General features: G+C 38.5%; 1 protein-coding gene across 2 annotated transcripts in view; it reads left to right on the top strand.

Annotated features, from left to right (window-relative positions):
- The first annotated feature begins 3,538 nt into the window (after nt 1-3,538).
- The window catches only part of LOC107560307 (protein lin-7 homolog A-like), a 44,802-nt gene continuing 28,129 nt past the window's right edge, over nt 3,539-20,211 (top strand). For both annotated transcript variants that reach the window (XM_016244448.1, XM_016244450.1), the window contains exon 1: nt 3,539-3,648. In XM_016244448.1, the coding sequence (XP_016099934.1) occupies nt 3,609-3,648 (40 nt within the window). In that variant the 5' untranslated portion in view covers nt 3,539-3,608. The remainder of the gene's footprint in view (nt 3,649-20,211) is intronic.

Here is a 20,211-nt window from a genome sequence, read left to right as displayed (position 1 = left end):
AAATAATGTTCTTTTTAGCAGCATCATATGACCCCTTTAACAAACACCACTAAGAAGAGCACACAAGCAGGCCATCTTTGACATATCCAAATATCACAATGACGTGCTGTTTGGTTTGTCTTCTAAGATGTGTCAAAGCAACATATACGCTTCCATTCATCATGAATCAAACAACAACATCTGCCTCTGCCGTGCTAAAAGGGGGAAAAAATAACAAAAGCAAGCCGTCTCTCAAGCACGCATATGTTAGCTAACAGCAGCCGTCTTGTATCTGCCCCCTTCAAGCCACTTTCATCTCACGATACGCTATCCTTGCACCGAACATGACTCTGTGTGAAAGGCGTCCTACAGGGATGTGGTGTCATGTTCCAAAACTTCCTGACAGCCAATTGACTAGATGCTGTTTTCTTGAGGAAACTGCAGACACATCGAATGAACCGTAGTATTTCTACACTGAATAATAAGGCAGCTCTTCCGCTTAAAACAAGCTGAGATCAGGTGTGGAGAAAAAAGGTGGCATCTTTGCTAAAGGCCACAGATTAAACTGTGTCCTCACCTGTTGCTTTACACCCACATCATACAATTGTGCGCCATTCAGGATTTAATTGAAAATGCCTTTTAAATCCTTGAATTTGAATTGGATTTGAATTGAGGTAGTAAACAGGATGCAGAACAGTAAGTCATATTTAGGGAGTAAAATTATGAATTTCATACAAATTAATACATTTGTAATTGTTTTTATTTTTTATTTAATCAATAATTACATTTTTAAATAATGAAATTAATAGGTCTTTATATATATATATATATATATATATATATATATATATATATATATATATATATATACATGTATATATGCAAATTATATATATACTTATTAATTAATACAGTTAATTATTATACTATATATTTTCTTGAACAATGGTCAAAGAACACTTCATTTCCCCGAATCCCCTAATTTATCCCAAAGCCTTTATTTAAATATTTTTGTATTCTATCTATTTTATCAGGTTTAATATTTCAGAAATCTGAAACATATCAATATGTATACAGTATACTTTATAAATATATACTAAAAACGTTATTGAGGCTGTTCATTGTGTTGATAGTATTTAGTATATTTATTTTGTTTATATTAAAATATTTCTTATACAAATATATAAATTAAAAAATTATGCATTACATTAAAAAGACATAATTAGTCCAAATTAATTCACGTTTATGTTTTCTCACACAACTAATTCATTTATTGCACTGTGTGACTATATTAAATTTTTTTTTTAACTGAGTAAATTCCTCATCCTGTCATTACAGTTGATTCTGTGGGACGTGGCCAATTTGAATCTAATTCTAACAGCTAATTTTTAAATTGTGAAATTTGCTCAACCCTGACCTAGATACAGGTCTAAAATAACACATTTCAAAGAAATATGAATCAGAGTGTTTCTGCTCATGCGAGCTACTATACTCATTCACACAACCTTAAAATAATCTCTTCTCTGTACTTCTCTCCTCCTGTTAGCACTCAAATCTGCGCATCCATTCAGAAATCAATTCATTCTCATCGGAAAAGCTTCCCAGAGCACTCTGTTAATCGGACTTTTTTCCAGCAGAATGTTTTCCAGAGGCTGTGTCCCATATGGCCATGAGAGCATAATCTCCCTGTGGCCTCTTTCTCTCTGGCTTTAAGCCCTCCATCCATCCCATTATATTTTACCACTGCACATCTGTCCGCAGCTGGAGGACTGACAGAGCAATCCATCAGTGTTGTTATTTCTGAAACCAACCTGCATTTGCAAGTTTGAAACATCTGAATTTTCTTAAAGGAATAGTTGACCTGTTGAATTGAGTCTTCAATTTACTCATGAGCAAAGTAGTGTTATCTAACCATGTTAGATAACTAAATCATCAGTCAATGAAAAAGGTTATAGTACACCTCTCCTGATGGCTGTTACAGTACTTGTGAGGCCTAAATAATGAGCAAAGTTCATTCTAACAATACAATTATGAATGAATGTAATAAACTAGATAAGAGCTGCCAAAGACTTGTCTAGTGCCCATAATTACACCAAAAATTAGTGGTAGGAGCCACACTGTCTAGTGCTTTAGCTGCTGCTGTCAGTTCACTGCGAAGATCATAGGTCGTGCATGGGATTTGCTTCTGCATAATTTAAGTCTTGCGTTTAACCCCGTGCACTAAGATGCAGGGGTTCAGGACTAGAGCTCTTGAGTATATTCATGGAGATTAATCTAAACCCCCTTCAGGATGATTCTGATCACTACTGCTGTATAAGTAGTGAAGATCTAATACAACATTCTTGTCATCTTATTTAAAGCGTATACTCTTGTTTAATATTTAATATGAAGAGAATTTAAGTACTTCAGTCATTTATTGAACTATCCAGCTAAAAATTGTCAATCAAAAGGAACTCTAATAAATAATAAGAAAGAGTTTGTAATAAACAAACGATGAGTCACGCACATGTGCCACACGAAGCCTACCAATGTAGAGGAATCTAACCGTTGTATCCGGGCACGGCTTTGCCGGTGTTCTGACGATTTGTGCTACCTGCTCATATTGTGCTACCTCCCATTAAAAAGATAGGTAGCACAAATCGATAGCGAAAAATGCGACCCATCAGATTATGCTACCATCATCTTATTCATGTTTGAGGCTTTTAAAAATGTCCATAACTACCCCTCCCCACCCATATCTACCCTTACCCTAAACTTACCCTTAAAACAATGCAAATATATATTTTGGTAGCACAATCTGATAGGACTGACACAATTTCAACTCAAATTTGCTTGGGGTAAATTGCAAATTGATGTTTCATTGATGTTAAAATAACCCGAGTCTTGTTGTTACAACTAGTCCAGAGTCTTGTAGCCATGAACTATCTCACCTTATACAGTATAGCTAACAACCAAAACATTAGCACTAACAAACATGCATTCAAAAAATGTCTAACACACAGACACACAAAAGACATAATGTAACTTTGATTAGTTTAACTACAAAGCAGCCATTGCCATGACAAAAATAAATAAAGTCTTACATAAAAATGAGTTTTTCCCCTGTAACATCTGCTGTGTCTGCCTCAGGAATCTTCTTCATCACATGTGGAATAAGGACTATGAGAGAAGTGAAGCAGGTGATTTGTAACTTGTCTCTGATTGGAGAAATTGGAAGTGTTACAACTGTTACAACCATCCCCGGTCTCCCCCTACATTTTAAACAACCGAATGATGTATTGTTCAACAACCATTATACATTTGCATTTGAAACGTCTGATTTGACCAATGCTCGTCAAACATTAGAACTTTAATTTTTAAACGCCTTATGCACGTTCAACAAAGCTTAAGGAAATGTGCATGCACAATTCTAAACGTAACGTGCAGACACTGCATCTCAATCCGATTTACATCCCATTCCGAATCGTCCACTACACATGGTAAATAATCCCGTTCCCGTCCCAACCACTCCCATCATCCGCACGGGATCCAATCCGCGCTCACTCGCTCTCTCCTCCGCTACAGTGCGCGCTCTGATGCCGCAGCTCCAGTCTCTCTCTCTCTCTCTCTGATAATAACACAGCACAGTCATGGCGACAATGACAGTCCTACCGCTCGCCCTAGAGCGAGGTGAGTACTGCCAAACGCACGTTCTGCTGGAGCTAACTTTATGCTTGTGCGCTATTCATTTGTCGGATTTTTGCATTATTGGACTTGGCTCATCATGGGCTGTTGATGTTTTGGTGATGTTGCCTTCTCGGTTCGGCTTGTGTCCGTCAGGCATGATGATGATGAGGATGATGATGATGCACAGAACACGCTCTGTGCTTCAGGGTCCACTAGTGCGTGTGATATTAATGGGATCTGTGTTCGGTTTATTTTATTAAAGCACTTCAGGCACTCGTTTCATACATAGCCTACACTTTGCTGATGCTCACAGCAGCGCGCAGTGTATGTTCTTTATTTTGTCCTTATTTCACTTTACAGAAGACTGTACAACTTCTCAGTGTGCGAAACTGAAGTCGAGACTGGGCTGTTTTATAGACTTTAATATAATAAAACCGGATCACAACGAATAAGCGCTCGAATAATCTACTGTACGCGCGATGCATCCTACACGCATTCTTACATTATACAGCTTAAAGAAGAAATGACTGAAGTCGTGTGGACAAAACTTGCCTTTTTGATAGCCTATTATCACCTTGTCGTGGCTTGATTGATTATCAGCGGTCAGTGACCTGTCAGAACGGCCCGAGAGCAACAATGTGGGCCGTTGCGCTTAAATCGCTAACAAATGAATTGCGTTTAATTTATATACGGTGATACAGCAGGTCAAATAGTAGCCTATGGAAACTCAAAGCATTTAAAGCGTCCCCCAAGCAAAGCGATGGGGATATTTTTAGAGAAATGAGACACCTCTGGCATGCGCGCGCGACGCGGTGTGGGTATATTGCTTCAAAACTAGTGGCGATGTCCGATTGGTGAACGAACTGTTGTGTTGAGTCGGATCTTTACAACGAATCAATTGAACCGACTCACAAACACTGTCTGAACGAATCGTTCACGAATCGATCCGAGCGACTCGTTGAACCATGAACCATTGATTGAACTGATAGGAAGAGCATACGGAGTGAACCGATGATATATGCAAAATGAGTCGGAACTTAAGTAATAGCCAAAATGTACAAACATATTGTTTATGAATAGATTGTATGACCGTTTTATCAACACGTACAGAACAGCACAACCTTTTAATCCAAAAGAAACAAGTGAAAGTTTAATGTACATCTAAACAATTCTTTTAAATAATTAACAATAATACAAATAATTATGAACTGAATCAAGCATGCCTACATAATGTCTTTATTGGAACATTTTAAAAGCATGTAACACACCACACCAGTTTGCCATGCCATGATGACATAAAGGAATGCCTAAATTGGTGAAAATGGTTCCTTTAAATGAACTGTTCGAAAGAACCAGTTATTGAAAATCAGTCTGTTTTCCCATAACTAAAAACTAGACTTATTATAATTAAAGACCCCTTTTGCACTTAGCAATGCAATCATGACATTGGCGACCCATTCAACCAATCAGAATGCTAATAGGAGTGTTCTATGTTTGTCACGTCACTCAGCATGGTTTGTTCTGTTTGATTTGTATGTTGTCCAGTGTAACAGATCATATACTGAGAGCCAGGAATACATCATGCATTGGATTGTTGTATCGGATTAAATAGTGTTCTTATGATTTGTATTTTCTTGTGAGACCATGGTGTGCCCAAGTAAACACATCTTTACACTGCATGGGTCTATGGGTGGTTTAGCTACCTAATAATTTTGCCCAGAGAGCACATATTTGAAAACGACCACCTACATTTTACACTAGAAAAGTATATTGGAGAAACTACAAAGAGGCCCCGGTAGTTCTTATTCATTTATATTATTTAAACAGAACCTCCAGAAGCAATTAAATTTAAGTGGAAACAGATTTATTCTGGTGGCATATTTTAAGCATTGCCAGAAACCCAAAGTAATTGTTATGCTTAATGATAGCAGACTTAGACAGATTTATGACAGCAGAAATCCAAAACACCACAGGCCTCGCATTATTCAATATCTATGCTATGCTTGAGGTTATAACAGGCATAGTGAGGAGCCTGAATTGTAGGTATAATTTGATCACAGCGAAAATAACCTTGGGTGTCCCTTCATTTTGGGTGCGGCCGGTTAACTGAAGGTTGTGAGATTTTCCTGCAATTGCATTTAAATAACAGCTGTTCAAAGATAAGAACCGCTTGCTGTGGTAGTATTCAGTGTGTATGCAGGACATGTGGAGGTGTCACTTATGTACAATATGAAAGGCTAATCTAGCAAACTAAAATCAATAAGATACTTTGTCAACACTCATAGTCCTATAACAAACTCTAACCGAGATCTTAGATAAGGATGGAATGCTTGCGTTTGGGAAACAGAACTGTACTAGTCTTATCCTGAAGGAGAGATTGAAAACAGGGAATATAGGAATTTTGGAGCAGTAAAACCTGAGGACGACTACTGACCGATTAGGGTGCTGCTCTGGCTTGCTTGATTCAATGGATGGATGGGTCATAAGGAGCTACGCAACTTTTCCTGGTGGGCCGGTCCACTTGTGGGCCAAATGTCGAAACCAAATTTATATACAAAGTAAAAGCTTAGAAAAGGAAACCCTTACATTATGGTACTCTATGGAAATTTTTTAAAATTCTGTTTGTATTCCGTACACACATAGAATGATGATTTGGGGGAATCGTTCCTGTGTTTAAATGCAGACGTCACAACTAAAGTCTTCCTGGACAAAGCCACCATGTTATGCTAATACTGGTGTATTAATACCTTATAAGTGAAGTTCTAACCGAGATCTTAGATAAGGATGGAATGCTTGCGTTTGGGAAACAGAACTGTACTAGTCTTATCCTGAAGGAGAGATTGAAAACAGGGAATATAGGAATTTTGGAGCAGTAAAACCTGAGGACGACTACTGACCGATTAGGGTGCTGCTCTGGCTTGCTTGATTCAATGGATGGATGGGTCATAAGGAGCTACGCAACTTTTCCTGGTGGGCCGGTCCACTTGTGGGCCAAATGTCGAAACCAAATTTATATACAAAGTAAAAGCTTAGAAAAGGAAACCCTTACATTATGGTACTCTATGGAAATTTTTTAAAATTCCTGTTTGTATTCCGTACACACATAGAATGATGATTTGGGGGAATCATTCCTGTGTTTAAATGCAGACGTCACAACTAAAGTCTTCCTGGACAAAGCCACCATGTTATGCTAATACTGGTGTATTAATACCTTATAAGTGAAGTCAATCAAATCAGTAAAAACACAAATATTAAAAAAATGCAATCAAATGTGCCTCCAATTCCTAGTTTACTGAAAATGTCAATGAAATTATGTGGGATGCAAACAAGGTTCTCTGTGATTAGCACTGCACGACATATTCCTCTCCAACAATTGTTTAATAGCTTTTCCTCTGCAATGTAAAAGCATTATGTTTGAACTAGATCATAGAGTAGGTGATCGTTTTTTATTAGGCTGACAGAGGTCCTGGGTTGTTTTTAGGTCACGTGCCATCCTTGCTTCATTCTGCTAATGCATTTGGACTAATGCAACCCTTGCACAAAATGGATTTGTGTTCAATTGCTTGGAATTCTCATGTCATATTGATTTTGGTCTGAAGTCCTCTTTTTCTGTTCAGAAAGACAAAATTTGTCTGAGTACTTTGCTAAATTAAACATTAAGTGCTCTTCTTTGACACACTTGAATTTGAACAAATTTCTCTTGGAAGATATTCAGAGAAAATCAACCCGAAACAATATCAAGACAGTCATCGAAGCTATTCACTTGTTCAAAAGCTTTGAAGGCTATCGCCAACCATAAGATGGTTATACGACTTGTATAAAGTACCGTTGAATTATATTGCATAAACCAGCAGTGATATAACCTTTTCTCTAGGCAAAAGTGTTTCTGAACCCTTTCTGTCCACTTTAGTCTGTCCATTCGAAGATAAAAGCCCAGTCCAGCCTGAGAATGAGATCAAGGGATCATATCTAAGACTATTTTTATCCGAACAAGAGTGTCTGTGTCACCAGTAATTGTGTGTATGAAAAAGAGAGGGTCTAGAAAGACCGACAGTGGTATCAGTCAGACATCAGGGGACAAACACTCTGTGAGGTCATTTGTGCGGGACTTGCATAGCTTGCCGTCTGAGCTATTATACTGCGAGGTGATTTATGTGCCCTTTGCAGTCGGGAATGTCACAGTTGGGCCAATTACTGATAATTCACAGGGTTTGATCAAGTGAGGTCCTGGGATATCAGAGAAGGGTACTGCTTTGTGTCTGCACTAACTCCTGCTGTTTTGGGAGGCCTGCTGTCCGAGACCAGCGTTTTCCTCAGGCTTCCCTGAGGATGGCCGTCTGAATCTGGAAAGCGGCAGATGGCTAGCACTCTCTCAGGCAATTTATTCTGGCATGTAAAATGGTGAAGACAATGTGATGCTCAGGAAAATAGTTCCGTCAGAAATGTGTGAAACATTGTGTAGAAGTGTCTTGGCTGACCATCTAGTCAGTCCTGAAAGCTTTTTTATCCACTCTATCTATTACTGAGTATATAATAAAAACCAAAAATTGTAATGTAATGGATGCCAATGGGATTATTAGGAAAAAATAAACAGTTTATAGTCAACATGAAATCAAAACAGACCCTGTTTTCTTTTACTCAATATATGTTCATGGTCTTATCGTGCCTAGTGTCAAAATGTAATTTGCTCTGCCTCTAAAACAACTGTCCATTTTTGACCGTTAAGACCACTTATACTATGGGGCTGTTGAATGCTTGAATCTGATTGGCTGATGAATGCCCTAAGGGGAAATGCATGACTAAAGTAGTTCCAGGCAAGTCTTGACCGCTTTACATTTTCATATCACTGCACCAAATGATTTCAGTAATTCCAAAGGCCCTTAAAGCCTACAATAACTGATTAATAGAATAAAGTCCCTGCTCTACTTTTTATTTTTTGATAATCCGTTACACCCGGACGTAAGTCATAATACGAAAAAAACAAACAATGTCGCTACTTCTGACTTGTGTATGAAACACCCATGTTTCAATCAATTCCTGATAAAGAAAAGTCCAGCTCTACATTAATTTGGCATATTTCTTAGTGAAACAGGATATACAACAAATTACAGAAGTAAACTTGGTTGCAAATGGCATTGCATGCTGACTTCAAACCAATCTGTTCTCTTTGTATATACAGTATGATCCTCGGTAAACCTGTTTTTCTGTTAACTTCAGACTTTCTTGTTTGGTACAGCTCGGGTTTTTTCTTCCATGTTACATTGCGTTCTATTTAAAGTCAAAAAATGACAAAAAGAAAAACAAATTGGCTCCTGTTAGCTTTGCAGGTGTTCAGTTATCAACAAGGATGTCTCCTGGTATACTGCATCCATAAACGATGCTATGCAATGCTAACATTTGCAGGTGTATGGCGATTAGAGAGGTTCATTTAGCTTGTTTTATGCAGCTGTCTATGCAAATTTGCTAAACAGGATTTATATCCATGTACTGTAAAGTAGGAACTTTCACTCACTGATATCATTAACTTTGTGAATCTCTATGTGCCACCACGTTCTTGTGATGTTATACGCCTGCATATCAGTGGATCAGAGTTGCAGATTGAGGTTGGAAACTGCTGGAGTAAGACGCTGGAATTTCCAACTCTCAGAGTTGAATGGAACTATTTACCACAAGACCCCTCAACTCTGTGCGGTTAGGTTACTTATGCAAATTATATTGCACTATATAGACAGAGCAGATTATATGACAGCAGGGAAATACTCATTTAAATACTATACACACAGTGCCCAGTCACACCCTCAACTGTGCCTTTAACACAGAAAAATCATTTGCTATGGACTCAGTCCTCGATATTGAATTGTGGGTTTGAGATGTGTACGCTTGCCACATAGATTGATGTCCTTGTTATTAAATCCTGTCTAGAAAAGGAAACCTCCACAGTGCTGAGAGATATGAGTTTTTGTCTCACTTGAAAGACATCACCGAGTCTCTGGCAGAGATCTGGTCACTCCTCTAGACAAACAGCTTCTCGCCGCACTTGATTTGCAGTGTTGGTGTTCTTTGTCCGTTGTAAGTATGGGATTGTTTTTCACGTTTTTTTTTGTTTTTTTTTACTTTCCTCTACATTTGAAATTACTATAGCACTGTTCTTTTTTATTTAAAAGGTTGATTCTTTCTATTATTATTGTCTAATTTTTGCAATATATACACCAAGATTAATTTATATTCACTTGTTCCACCGTATCAAGCTAATGGGTTCATATAGCTATAAAGTCATTAATAATCATGCAAATAAATTCTAGAAGACTGCATTATGAATATTGAATATAAATAAAAATGCAAAATCTGGTCTGTTGTCAGCCACATTGAAATTCAAATCCTCATAATGAATTATAGTGGGGGGTGTGTGATTTCATTTTTTAAACATTTTGACCTCTTATTTGTAATCAGAATTGGATTCACTCACGTTCATCTACCTTGATTTTTTATGTGCAACGCCCACATCTCAAAATCAAATCAACAGCCAATGGATATAACAAAGTCCCCGTCCTTCACTTTTTCTTTTTCTATAATAATCCATCATACTTGTATGTACAGTAAAAAACAAAAAGAAAAGGTCAGTCATATTTCCATTTTCGTCGCAACTTAAAAAAAGAAACAAATTATACAATTGTGTACATCCCTGCTAAAAAAAAAATCTAATCAAATCAACTTAAACCAGCTTTTTCTGGTCTTAATAGGTTTAAGTTGGTTTTAGCTGGTTTAAATTGTCTCACAACCTGGCCAGGCTGGTGTTTAACTAGTTTAGCTGAATGGCCAGCTGAGCAGCTGAAAAGTGTCCAAAAACCCTCTAAATCCAGCCAATAGACCAACCTGACAGGCTGGGAGACCAGATAAGACCAGCAGGCCTAAAAGTACATTTATTTCTTGGGAAGAATGATAAAATCTCTGACGTTTGATTGCAGACTTCAGAATCTGAGCACAGTTGGAGGAACTGTTGAGAAGGAGTCTCCATTAGTTGTCCATGAGATGGAGCTGTCTAGGAGAAACAAGTCAAGTTTGTGACACAACAAGTCAAACATAAACCCTTCAATCACCCCTTAAAACAGAAAAACTGCGTGTTCGCATGTGAGCAACATCTTTTTGAGAAGTTTGAGATGTCTCACAAATGATTTAATACTTTGTTGACACCGTTGCTGGATTTGTATTCTAAACTCACGATGATAGAATAACCTAGTTCACTGGTGAAGAGAGTCTAAGCATGAGTCCTTTGAAAACTGGATGAATATTAAAATTATGCCTTCTCAAAATGTTATATTTTTAATTCTGTTTAAAGCATTTGCTGCTTCATTTGTTTTTGTGGAACTTACATACTCCCAGAACAGACGTTTGAGAGCAAGTATAGGAAAGAAACAGAAGTCATTAGAATCAGTATACCATCAGAATGATTCTGAAACTGATATGTCAAGATAAAACATAAAGTTGCTTTAGCGGCCAAAGTTGTAGACGTTAGAGACATTTCTTCAGTACAGAATCAAAATACTATGGTTGATTCAAGTGGTGTTTTCACTATGTTGTCTAAATCCACAGTGTGTTTGTGGAGAAAATGGGATCATGGTGGCCCCTCCACCATTAGCAGCAATGCTGAAGGCTACAGTGGTTTGAATGGAGAGCCGGGTCACATACACAAAGTGCAGTTCGGTACTCTGGAAGGCTGAATGCTCTCTACTTCCGTGTTATCTTTACCCCCCATGCTTACACACAGAGCCATGTGGGCAAGCATCCCCATGTGGGTTTTACATTTAAACGTGCAAAATTACGCAATCACTCTGGTTTATTTCTTGTTGGAAGACCGCACGTTACGAGAAGAGCTACATAATAGTGTACTTTTCCACTCCATTACCAACACATTTGCAGCCCCCTCTGCTGCACTTACCGGTCTCCATGGTAATGTAGTTTAATGTACCAATCACAAACCTGGAGTGTGTACACCAGACCCTTTAAATGTCCTGTTTGTGAGCCAGTGCTAGTAGACGTGACATAAATCCCAGGCTAGATCGACACAGGGCCTTGACCTGCCACCATGCAAATCTGAATCCCACAAATTTAGCTCTTGGAATAATAATGTGTGCTACGATCTTTCCTTTCCCTGCTAAATGATGGCATGTGTCACTCAGATGTATGAGAAAAGACTTTATTGGGATGAGACCTGTACTAATAGACCAAGCCTAGTTTTGGCTGCTCACTGAAAGCCGGCAGAAAACTCCAGGCGCCATGGATAATTAATCCTATCTGTAATAGCGGCGCATGATGCGGGAGCTTGAAATGCTTTTAGAGGCTTTTTTCATCGTATAACTTTGTTAATGGATGAATTTATCTTTGAAATGTTGTTTCATGTTCCCTCGAAGATACAGTCATTAACAATCTCCACAAATGCATTAGGACCTCCTGGTACTGAGACATAAATGTGAAAAGGTGTGTTCACACAGTTTCCTGTGCTGGCTGAAAGGACACCAGCATGTTCAGGATGGCTCATTACCCCATACATGACTCCAGACCATCCTCGTGGCAGAATCCGCCGGTAATGATGGCACTTCAGCACAGGATTACTGAAGTAACGGTTGTCACATGCTATGGCGCTGCCTGTACATATGTGGATCTGTGAAAGCTGCCACAGGACATGACTGCAAAGGTCACCTTCACTAATCTGATGTCATGCACTCTGTGTTTGGGAAAACCAGGCTCATTGGAACACATCGTACTGCAAAATGATATTGTTGCTTCTTGCACATTTCGCAAAACTTTGAAAGTGAAATGTCCAGTGGAGCTAATAGTATATTCATTCTTATCTGAATGTGAATCTGGCAACATTTTATTAGATTGGCTGTTATGTATCACGGTAGTTTAAAATTGTCAAGGGAGTGACACTAAAAGGGACGTAAGGATACGTTCTGTGAAGACCAGAGAGGTTAAGAGGTCTCTCATAAGGAATTTCAGTCTGTTCTGTCTCGTGAGGTGGAGGGAAAAGTCAATCCGAAGCTTGTGATCACTGTCACATGTTTCCATGTGGCGGTCACGCTGTGCATCTCTTTTGACCATTATTCTTGATAACTTGCCCCAAAATTGACAATCTCCTTGGACTTGTCAATAAGTGTTCTTGTGTGTTAATGTTGAAAACTGTTCTGTGACAGAGGGGTTTAGGCTTGCTTCAGCCTGGCTAATGCTCGGGTCTGATTTATGACATCCTGTTGTCTTGGGCCTCTGTGGAATTTTTGTGCTCCTAATGTTTCAACATGTTTTGACCAAACCTTAGATTGTCTGATTCGGTCTGATATCCTACATCTATAACATTTAAAAATAACGTATACCACCTATACTAATCTAACCAATAATGTTAATAAAAGTAAATGTGAGCAAAAACACATTTGCTGAATCATCCATGTCATTTTAGCTTGCTTTACATCTTTAAGCTCTTTTATCGTGACTTGTTTCACATGACTCATACCTGGGTGCTCCGCAATGTGCAGTGCTGTACCAGGTGAGCTACCGAGCAAGTTTACCATGTCTGAAAAGCCATATATAAAAAGCTGGTCATGCGATTCAAACTTAAAAATGTATTAGTGGTAACACTTTAGTATAGGGACCAATTCTTACTATTAACCTGTTGCTTATTAGCATGCCTATTATTAACATATTGGCTGTTTGTTGGTACTTATAAAGCACATATTCTGCATGACCATACACTCTAAAAAATGTGGGTTTGAAAAAATGAAGAAAAAAAAGGGTTAAAAAGGGACAAACCCAGCTATTGGGTTGTACAACCCAATAGCTGGGTTTGTCCCTTTTTGAACCCAACCGCTGGGTCAAAACAACTCAATAGCTGGGTCAAAATAACCCAATAGCTGGGTTTGTCCCTTTTTGAACCCAACCGCTGGGTCAAAACAACTCAATAGCTGGGTCAAAATAACCCAATAGCTGGGTTTGTCCCTTTTTAACCCAGCATTGTTTAGAGTGTATTCTCCATCCTTAATGCTTCCCAATGCCTAAACTTAACAACTACCTTGTTAACTAATAATAAGCAGCAGATTAGGAGTTTATTGAGGCAAAAGTCGTAGTTAATGGTTCGTTAATTGAGAACTGGATCTTAAAATAAAGTGTGACCGTATTAGTTTACAAATCATACACCATGATAAATCAAGCTTTAGCGTTAGTTCTGGCAGGTCACGTGAGTCAAGATTGCATACACTTAAATATCATTGAGTACATTAATGATATCTGCCTTGTTCTGTTAACCCTGGGGGGGTTATTATTGCTGCTCTCCCTGCTCATTCATGACAGGCTGCATGGATGGGCAGGGAGGTTTTTTGCCCAAAACAGAACCATACCGCCAAACCAAACTTTATGCTAAGTATCTATCATTTTGACGATAGTGGTCCTGACAGAAGTGTGTTTTGAGGTCATCGCATAGTACCGTGCAAGAAATCACACAAAAATAAGTCTGTTAATTGATAATCTGCCCCTGTAATCATAATTTGTGTGGAATTGAATACAAGTTGTTGGCATTTTACTGACTCTAGTGTTCATTTCAGCTGCAGTGAATAGCATGTATAGGAGTTTTGCACATTGTTCCAATGAGCCTATGTTGGTTTATTGAGCTTCTGATCCGTGGCAAGGCCAGACATCTCAAAGTTGGTGGATTGTAGTGAAATAGTGTGAACCTTTATTCTGAGCGTATGCTCCAATTACATTGTCAATATTATGAGCCGATTGCTCTGTCCCAAAACCTATAGAGCAGTTTCTTGTGCACACCCCTCACAGGAAGTCTGTTACAAAAAGTTGTACATTAATATGCTGCCTTCTGTTGCCCTGCATAATTGTCCATCTTGTAATGCACTTAAGGCAATCTTGACACAGAAGATTAAGTGAAAGGAAGTGAGGAATTCACTTCCGATGTGTGACAAAGGGGCACTACTCTCTACACTGGACAGTGCAGTGCAATACTGAAATGGTGGGTGTGAGCCACTGAATTGATCCATTTAGTGATAAGTGAAACCTGCACCAAGTGGGAAATGTACTGCAAACATTTTGAATTGATCATAGGTAATGCTCTGGCACTGAAGTGTTATGGATGATCTGTGATGATTCAAATTCGAGGTCCTTTCCTAATCCCATCTTCTGCTCTTCTCTTTACTATCTCAATAAAAAGAAAAAAAAAATGCCTGTAAAATGTTTTGCCTGTAAGATTTTTTAAAGAAGTCTCTAATGCTCACTAAGGGTGCATTTATTTGATCAAACAAACAGCAACATTGTGAAATATTAATACAAAGTATAATAACGGTTTTCTATCCGAATTGAGCTAGTTTCTGTTCATCACTCTTCTTCTCTGCTGCTGGAACTCATGCCTTTATTACATCCAGAATTAACTATTGCAACTGCATTCTTTATGGCTCATCATCCTAAATCCTAAATATAATCTCCAGTACATCCAGAACTCTGCTGCATGTCTGCTATTGTGACCACATCACCGCTGTCCTTTAAAAGCTGGCTCCCTGTCTCACAATGGATCTCTTTTAAAGACCTTCTCTTTATGCACTAAGCCCTCCATACTAACCCCTCAAAACTCAAGCTCCTTCAAAACTACAACTAAAAAGAAAAACTTCAAATCCTTACTCAAACCTCACCTTTTGAGATTGCTTTTAATGTGTGTTGGTTTTATTGTGTTGCATTTGTCCTTTTTATCTCTGGTAAAGCAGCACTGAGTACCCTAAAAGCCTCTATAAATAAAATGTATGATTAGAAATGTAGTAAAAAGTTATATGTTTTGTTTTTCTCATTATTTCCTAATCATACTGTTCCCATAGCTATGCTTGGGTGAACCAAAACTGTTAAAAGAAACATTTACCTATCATTCATTATTTACTCATCCTTACCTCAATCCAAAATGGTATGCTATTTCTGTTATTTTTTCCATAGAACATAAAAGAAGAATTTTTGCAGACTTTTCCAGCATTTTGTTTCCATTTGCTTGGCTGCTTTAGATCATGTCAGGAATCAACTTAGGGCCAGTTGCATAAACACAACCATTATGTTAAGACTGTCTTAAGAACTGGTTTGACCAGCCAGCGACTAGGAATGTTCAGTCTTACTTTTCAATCTCAGTACTTTTCATCTAATAATTAAATTTTATTTGATTTTAATGAATAAAAGTTATTTTTTAATAGTTTCAGTTTAAATAAACTGGTATAAGCATGTAAAAGGCTCCAATATATGCCCTCGTCTGTGTTAATTTTTCACCAAAAAGCATCAGTCATCAATTTTTACTGACGTGCGCTGGCACCAGAGTGATTAATGTCATGCTGACATTCTTCTGACAGCTGTGTTCCAGAGCCAAGTGGGACATGCCAGGACACTGCTCGGTTATGGATCTAGCTGTCAGGTTTTGATACAATCTAAACTGCTTTAATAACAGAAGAGATTTAATTTAGATCAACTGTTTGATTAGAAAAGCTTTCAAATTCAGTGCAATGTGACATATTAATGAAAAGTGTACCAAAACCGCCCATTAGGGGTTTGAAGATTAGAGCAAAAGGTTGTAAGTCTCCTCTCAATGTGACTGACAGAAAGGCCCTCAAACTGCAAGAGCTTTTGCTCAGATTGTTGCATCTGTTGTTGTCCCATGAGCCCACAGGCTGTAATAGCTTTTGTGTCTGCTCTTCTAGTCTCGCTGGGTTCGATTTTATTAGTCCTGCCAGGGTCTGGCCCACTTTGCTTTGCTGTCTGTGTTCAAACAAAGTTATTATCTAATGAAGGCTACTATGGAACAGAAACAGAACTTGTTTTTGTCAATTTGTGAGACAGTTTGGGAGGATTTATCTCATTTTTCACCCCAAACAGTTGCACATTATGTAAAATGGGTATAATTTTTCACGGTCCAAAGATGAACGAGCACAATTAGCCACATGACTGCCTTGACACAAAAAACAAATCACTGCGAGTCCTACAGAGCACTAAATGTGACCAGAGGCTCAACCATCAGTAACACTCCGATCTTTAGCAATAGAGGTGTGTAAAACTACATACTAGACCAGGGGTCTCCAAACTCGGTCCTGGAGGGCCGGTGTCCTGCAGAGTTTACCTCCAACTTACCTCAACACACATTTTTGATCTAAAATGCAACTGCCCTCATGTTTTGCTGCAGGACAGCAATTGTGAGTAAATTTCCTGTCATCCTTGCTGGACTGTAATATGTAGAGTATACAAAGTAACATATGTTTAGCAACTGTGTGAAAATATCACAGGCACAATACCGGTATAAACATAGATGTCGATTGGTACAATTTGCGTCACATGACTAAACATGCGTCACCGTTTTCAAAAGCATCCGTTTTCACAGTCCACACTACAACGCGAAAACTGCATTTTCAAATGTATCCACTTTGGAGAGCGTTTTCAAAAAAGCTCAGTTTTCCTTGACAAAAACGCCGTCTCAGTGTGGAAGGAAAGCCAAAACGATACGAGAGAAAAAGATATACGTTTTCAAACAAAAATGTAATAGTGTGGAGTGGACAAGGCCTAAATTCATCCATGTTAAAGGGATACTCCACCCCAAAATGAAAATTTTGTCATTAATCACTTACCCCCATGTCGTTCCAAACCCCTAAAAGCTTCGTTCATCTTCGGAACACAATTTAAGATATTTTGTGACTGTCCCATTGACTGCCAAGTAAATTACACTGTCAAGATCCAGAAAAGTATGAAAGACATCGTCAAAATAGTCAATCTGCCATCAGTGGTTCAACTGTAACGTTATGAAGCGACGAGAATACTTTGTACGTGAAGAAAACAAAAATAACGACTTTATTCAACGATTCGTCTCCTCTGTGTCTCTCTGCATCACTGTAGTGGCATTTTGGAGAATAACCACTGAACGCAAGCAGCATACGCTATTCTGTGTCAGCCGCGCTGCACGAATGCGCTGTTTTCATTCAAATCAAAGTGTAAATACACGTAGAAAACGTATCCTTGTGTCGCGGCTGACACAGAATAGCGTACGCTACTTGCGTTCAGCTATAGTGATGCGGAGAGACACAGAGGAGACGAATCGTTGAATAAAGTCATTTTTTTTCTTTGCGTACAAAAAGTATTCCCGTCGCTTCATGACGTTACGGTTGAACCACTGATGGCAGATGGACTATTCTGACGATGTCTTTCATACTTTTCTGGACCTTGACAGTGTTATTTACTTGGCAGCCAATCGGACAGTCACAAGCCTCCCGGTTTTCATCCAAAATATCTTAAATTGTGTTCCGAAGACGAACAAAGCTTTTAGGGGTTTGGAACGACATGGGGGTAAGTGATTCATGATAAAATTTTCATTTTGGGCTCAAGTAACTCTTTAAACCACTGCTTGAAGAAAAAGTAAAGCAAAAAAAAAAAAACTATTTAACTTCACTAATCAATCACTCAACTAATCTATCCTTAGCAGGGTTTAGGTAATTAGCATCAGCAGTTAGCCTAAGCTGGGAGATGACGTACTGTAACTTACAGTTATAATTGGTTTTGAAGATCATTTATGAAAGGACGCCACATGACAGTGAACTTAGACCCGGAGCCCCTTAAATGAAGTCATAATTTTTTCCAAACTCAGGAACTCTAATGCATTTCAAAGAAGGGGAAATTACTGTTTCCAATTATTAAAAATCAAGCACCTTGCCAAAAGAGAAGTAAAGGCGATGCAGTCCAATTCACTTTTTGACAAAGTGTTATTTTCACACACAATACCAAAGACGGCAGTTTCAGCATTTGCACAAACATCTTTACAAAATATTCTAGAATAAGATTTTTAAAAAATGTGACCAAAAAACAGACTAGGACATTGCCAAAACATATGGGTTAATGTAGCAGGGGACTGCTTATATCTTGTACAGGTTGGGTCAACAGAGGGATACATCTTTGCCAGCTTGACCTTGGATAGATGAAGTCTATGTACCATTTCATATTGAATAAGGCTGTGTCTAGCACAAATAGAAGATCCATGAATTCTATATATAGCCTCATTCCATTCCTCATCCGTCAGGCAGATATTAAGGACTAGTTGACAGGAATCTCTTTGGCAGTTACAGAAGTGGATAATAATGATACAAGTTTTGTATACAGTATAAGCCACAGATGGTTCCACTTTGTTCTGGGTCATCAGGAAAAAGTTGATCAATAGGGTTTTGTTCAGGAAGGGAAGGAAAAGAAGAAAAATGATTGCGTGTGAAATCACATACCAGTAGATATCTGAAAAAGTGGGTTTTATGTATTTTAAATTGAGATTCTAATTGGGCAAAAGACAAGCAGCCGTCATCAAAAAGATCTTTAAATGTTAAGAAGATACCTTTTTCTTGCCATAGAAAGAATGCCTGGTCATTCAGAGGCTGAGAAAATCTGAAATATTTGTGAATTTGGGCCCAAATCTGAATGAAGTTCCAAACCATTGGGTGCAACGATTGAGAGTCTGGACCCATCGGTAAGGGTGAAAATAGGAGAGCTGAAAGCGAGGAAGGCAGGCAGGCTGAAGGTTCTATCTGGATCCAGTCCAGTATGTGATTTACATAATGTGAACCTTGCCAGCAAGTTAGAGCTCCTAGGTTACAAGCCCAATGATATAATTGAAAATTTGGGAGGGCCATCCCACCCTGTTCTTTAGGGTTTTGCAGAAAATGTAGATGTATTCTGAGGGGGTTCTTATTCCAAAGATAAGCAAAGATTCTCTTATTTAAATGAGTAAAAAAGATTTCTTAATGTAAATAGGTGTAGTTTGGAACAAATATAAAAATTTAGGGAGCGTATTCATTTTAATTACGTTGATCCTACCAATCAAAGAAGTGGGGGGCTGCCTACTGCAAATGGGTAGGAGGAAAAATAATTTATATAATATTGATTGCAGAGGTGGGGGACTCGAGTCACATGACTTGACTCGAGTCGCAAATTTAAGGACTTGTGACTTGCTTGACTAAATAAAGAAAATGACTTGACTTGACTTGGACTTGAGATCCAGTGACTTGAGACTTGACTTGATTTGACCTTCATGACTCGGCAGGACTTGACTTTATAACAACTCTAATTATTATTATAAATCATTGCGACATAATTTGGTAAACAAAACGCAAGCCACTGAACCAGTGGCAGAAGTGATCCGAGTCTGCGCAGTTCATGACACTGCACGAGCACAATCAGGAACACAGCGCGCCAAATACAGGGAGCAAGAGAATCTCCCGAGATGTTTGGATAAACACTTCGAAACTGTATGCATTTGCTGTATGCATTTACAAAGCCAGGACGTCGGCACTTTTATAACATACGATATTTAGTAATATGTTCAGCGCTGCTGCCAGTTCCGTTCAGCCCACAGTTTAAGAGTTAAGCGCGTCTCTAAGCAATACTGAACGAATCCAGAGATTTGAAGGAACCGGTTGAGTGGTTCAGTGGTCCATTCTTGCTTGTTCATGAACGAATCAACTGTTTAGAATGAATCAGTTCAATGAACGCTTCTGTGATAAAGCAGTGATTTGCCACCACTTA

This window comes from Sinocyclocheilus grahami, unplaced genomic scaffold (genome assembly GCF_001515645.1).
Source record: "Sinocyclocheilus grahami isolate Dianchi unplaced genomic scaffold, SAMN03320097.WGS_v1.1 scaffold719.1, whole genome shotgun sequence".
NCBI lineage: Eukaryota > Metazoa > Chordata > Actinopteri > Cypriniformes > Cyprinidae > Sinocyclocheilus > Sinocyclocheilus grahami.
Note: the sequence above shows the minus strand (reverse complement) of the source record. Positions and strands in the feature narration are given on the sequence as shown.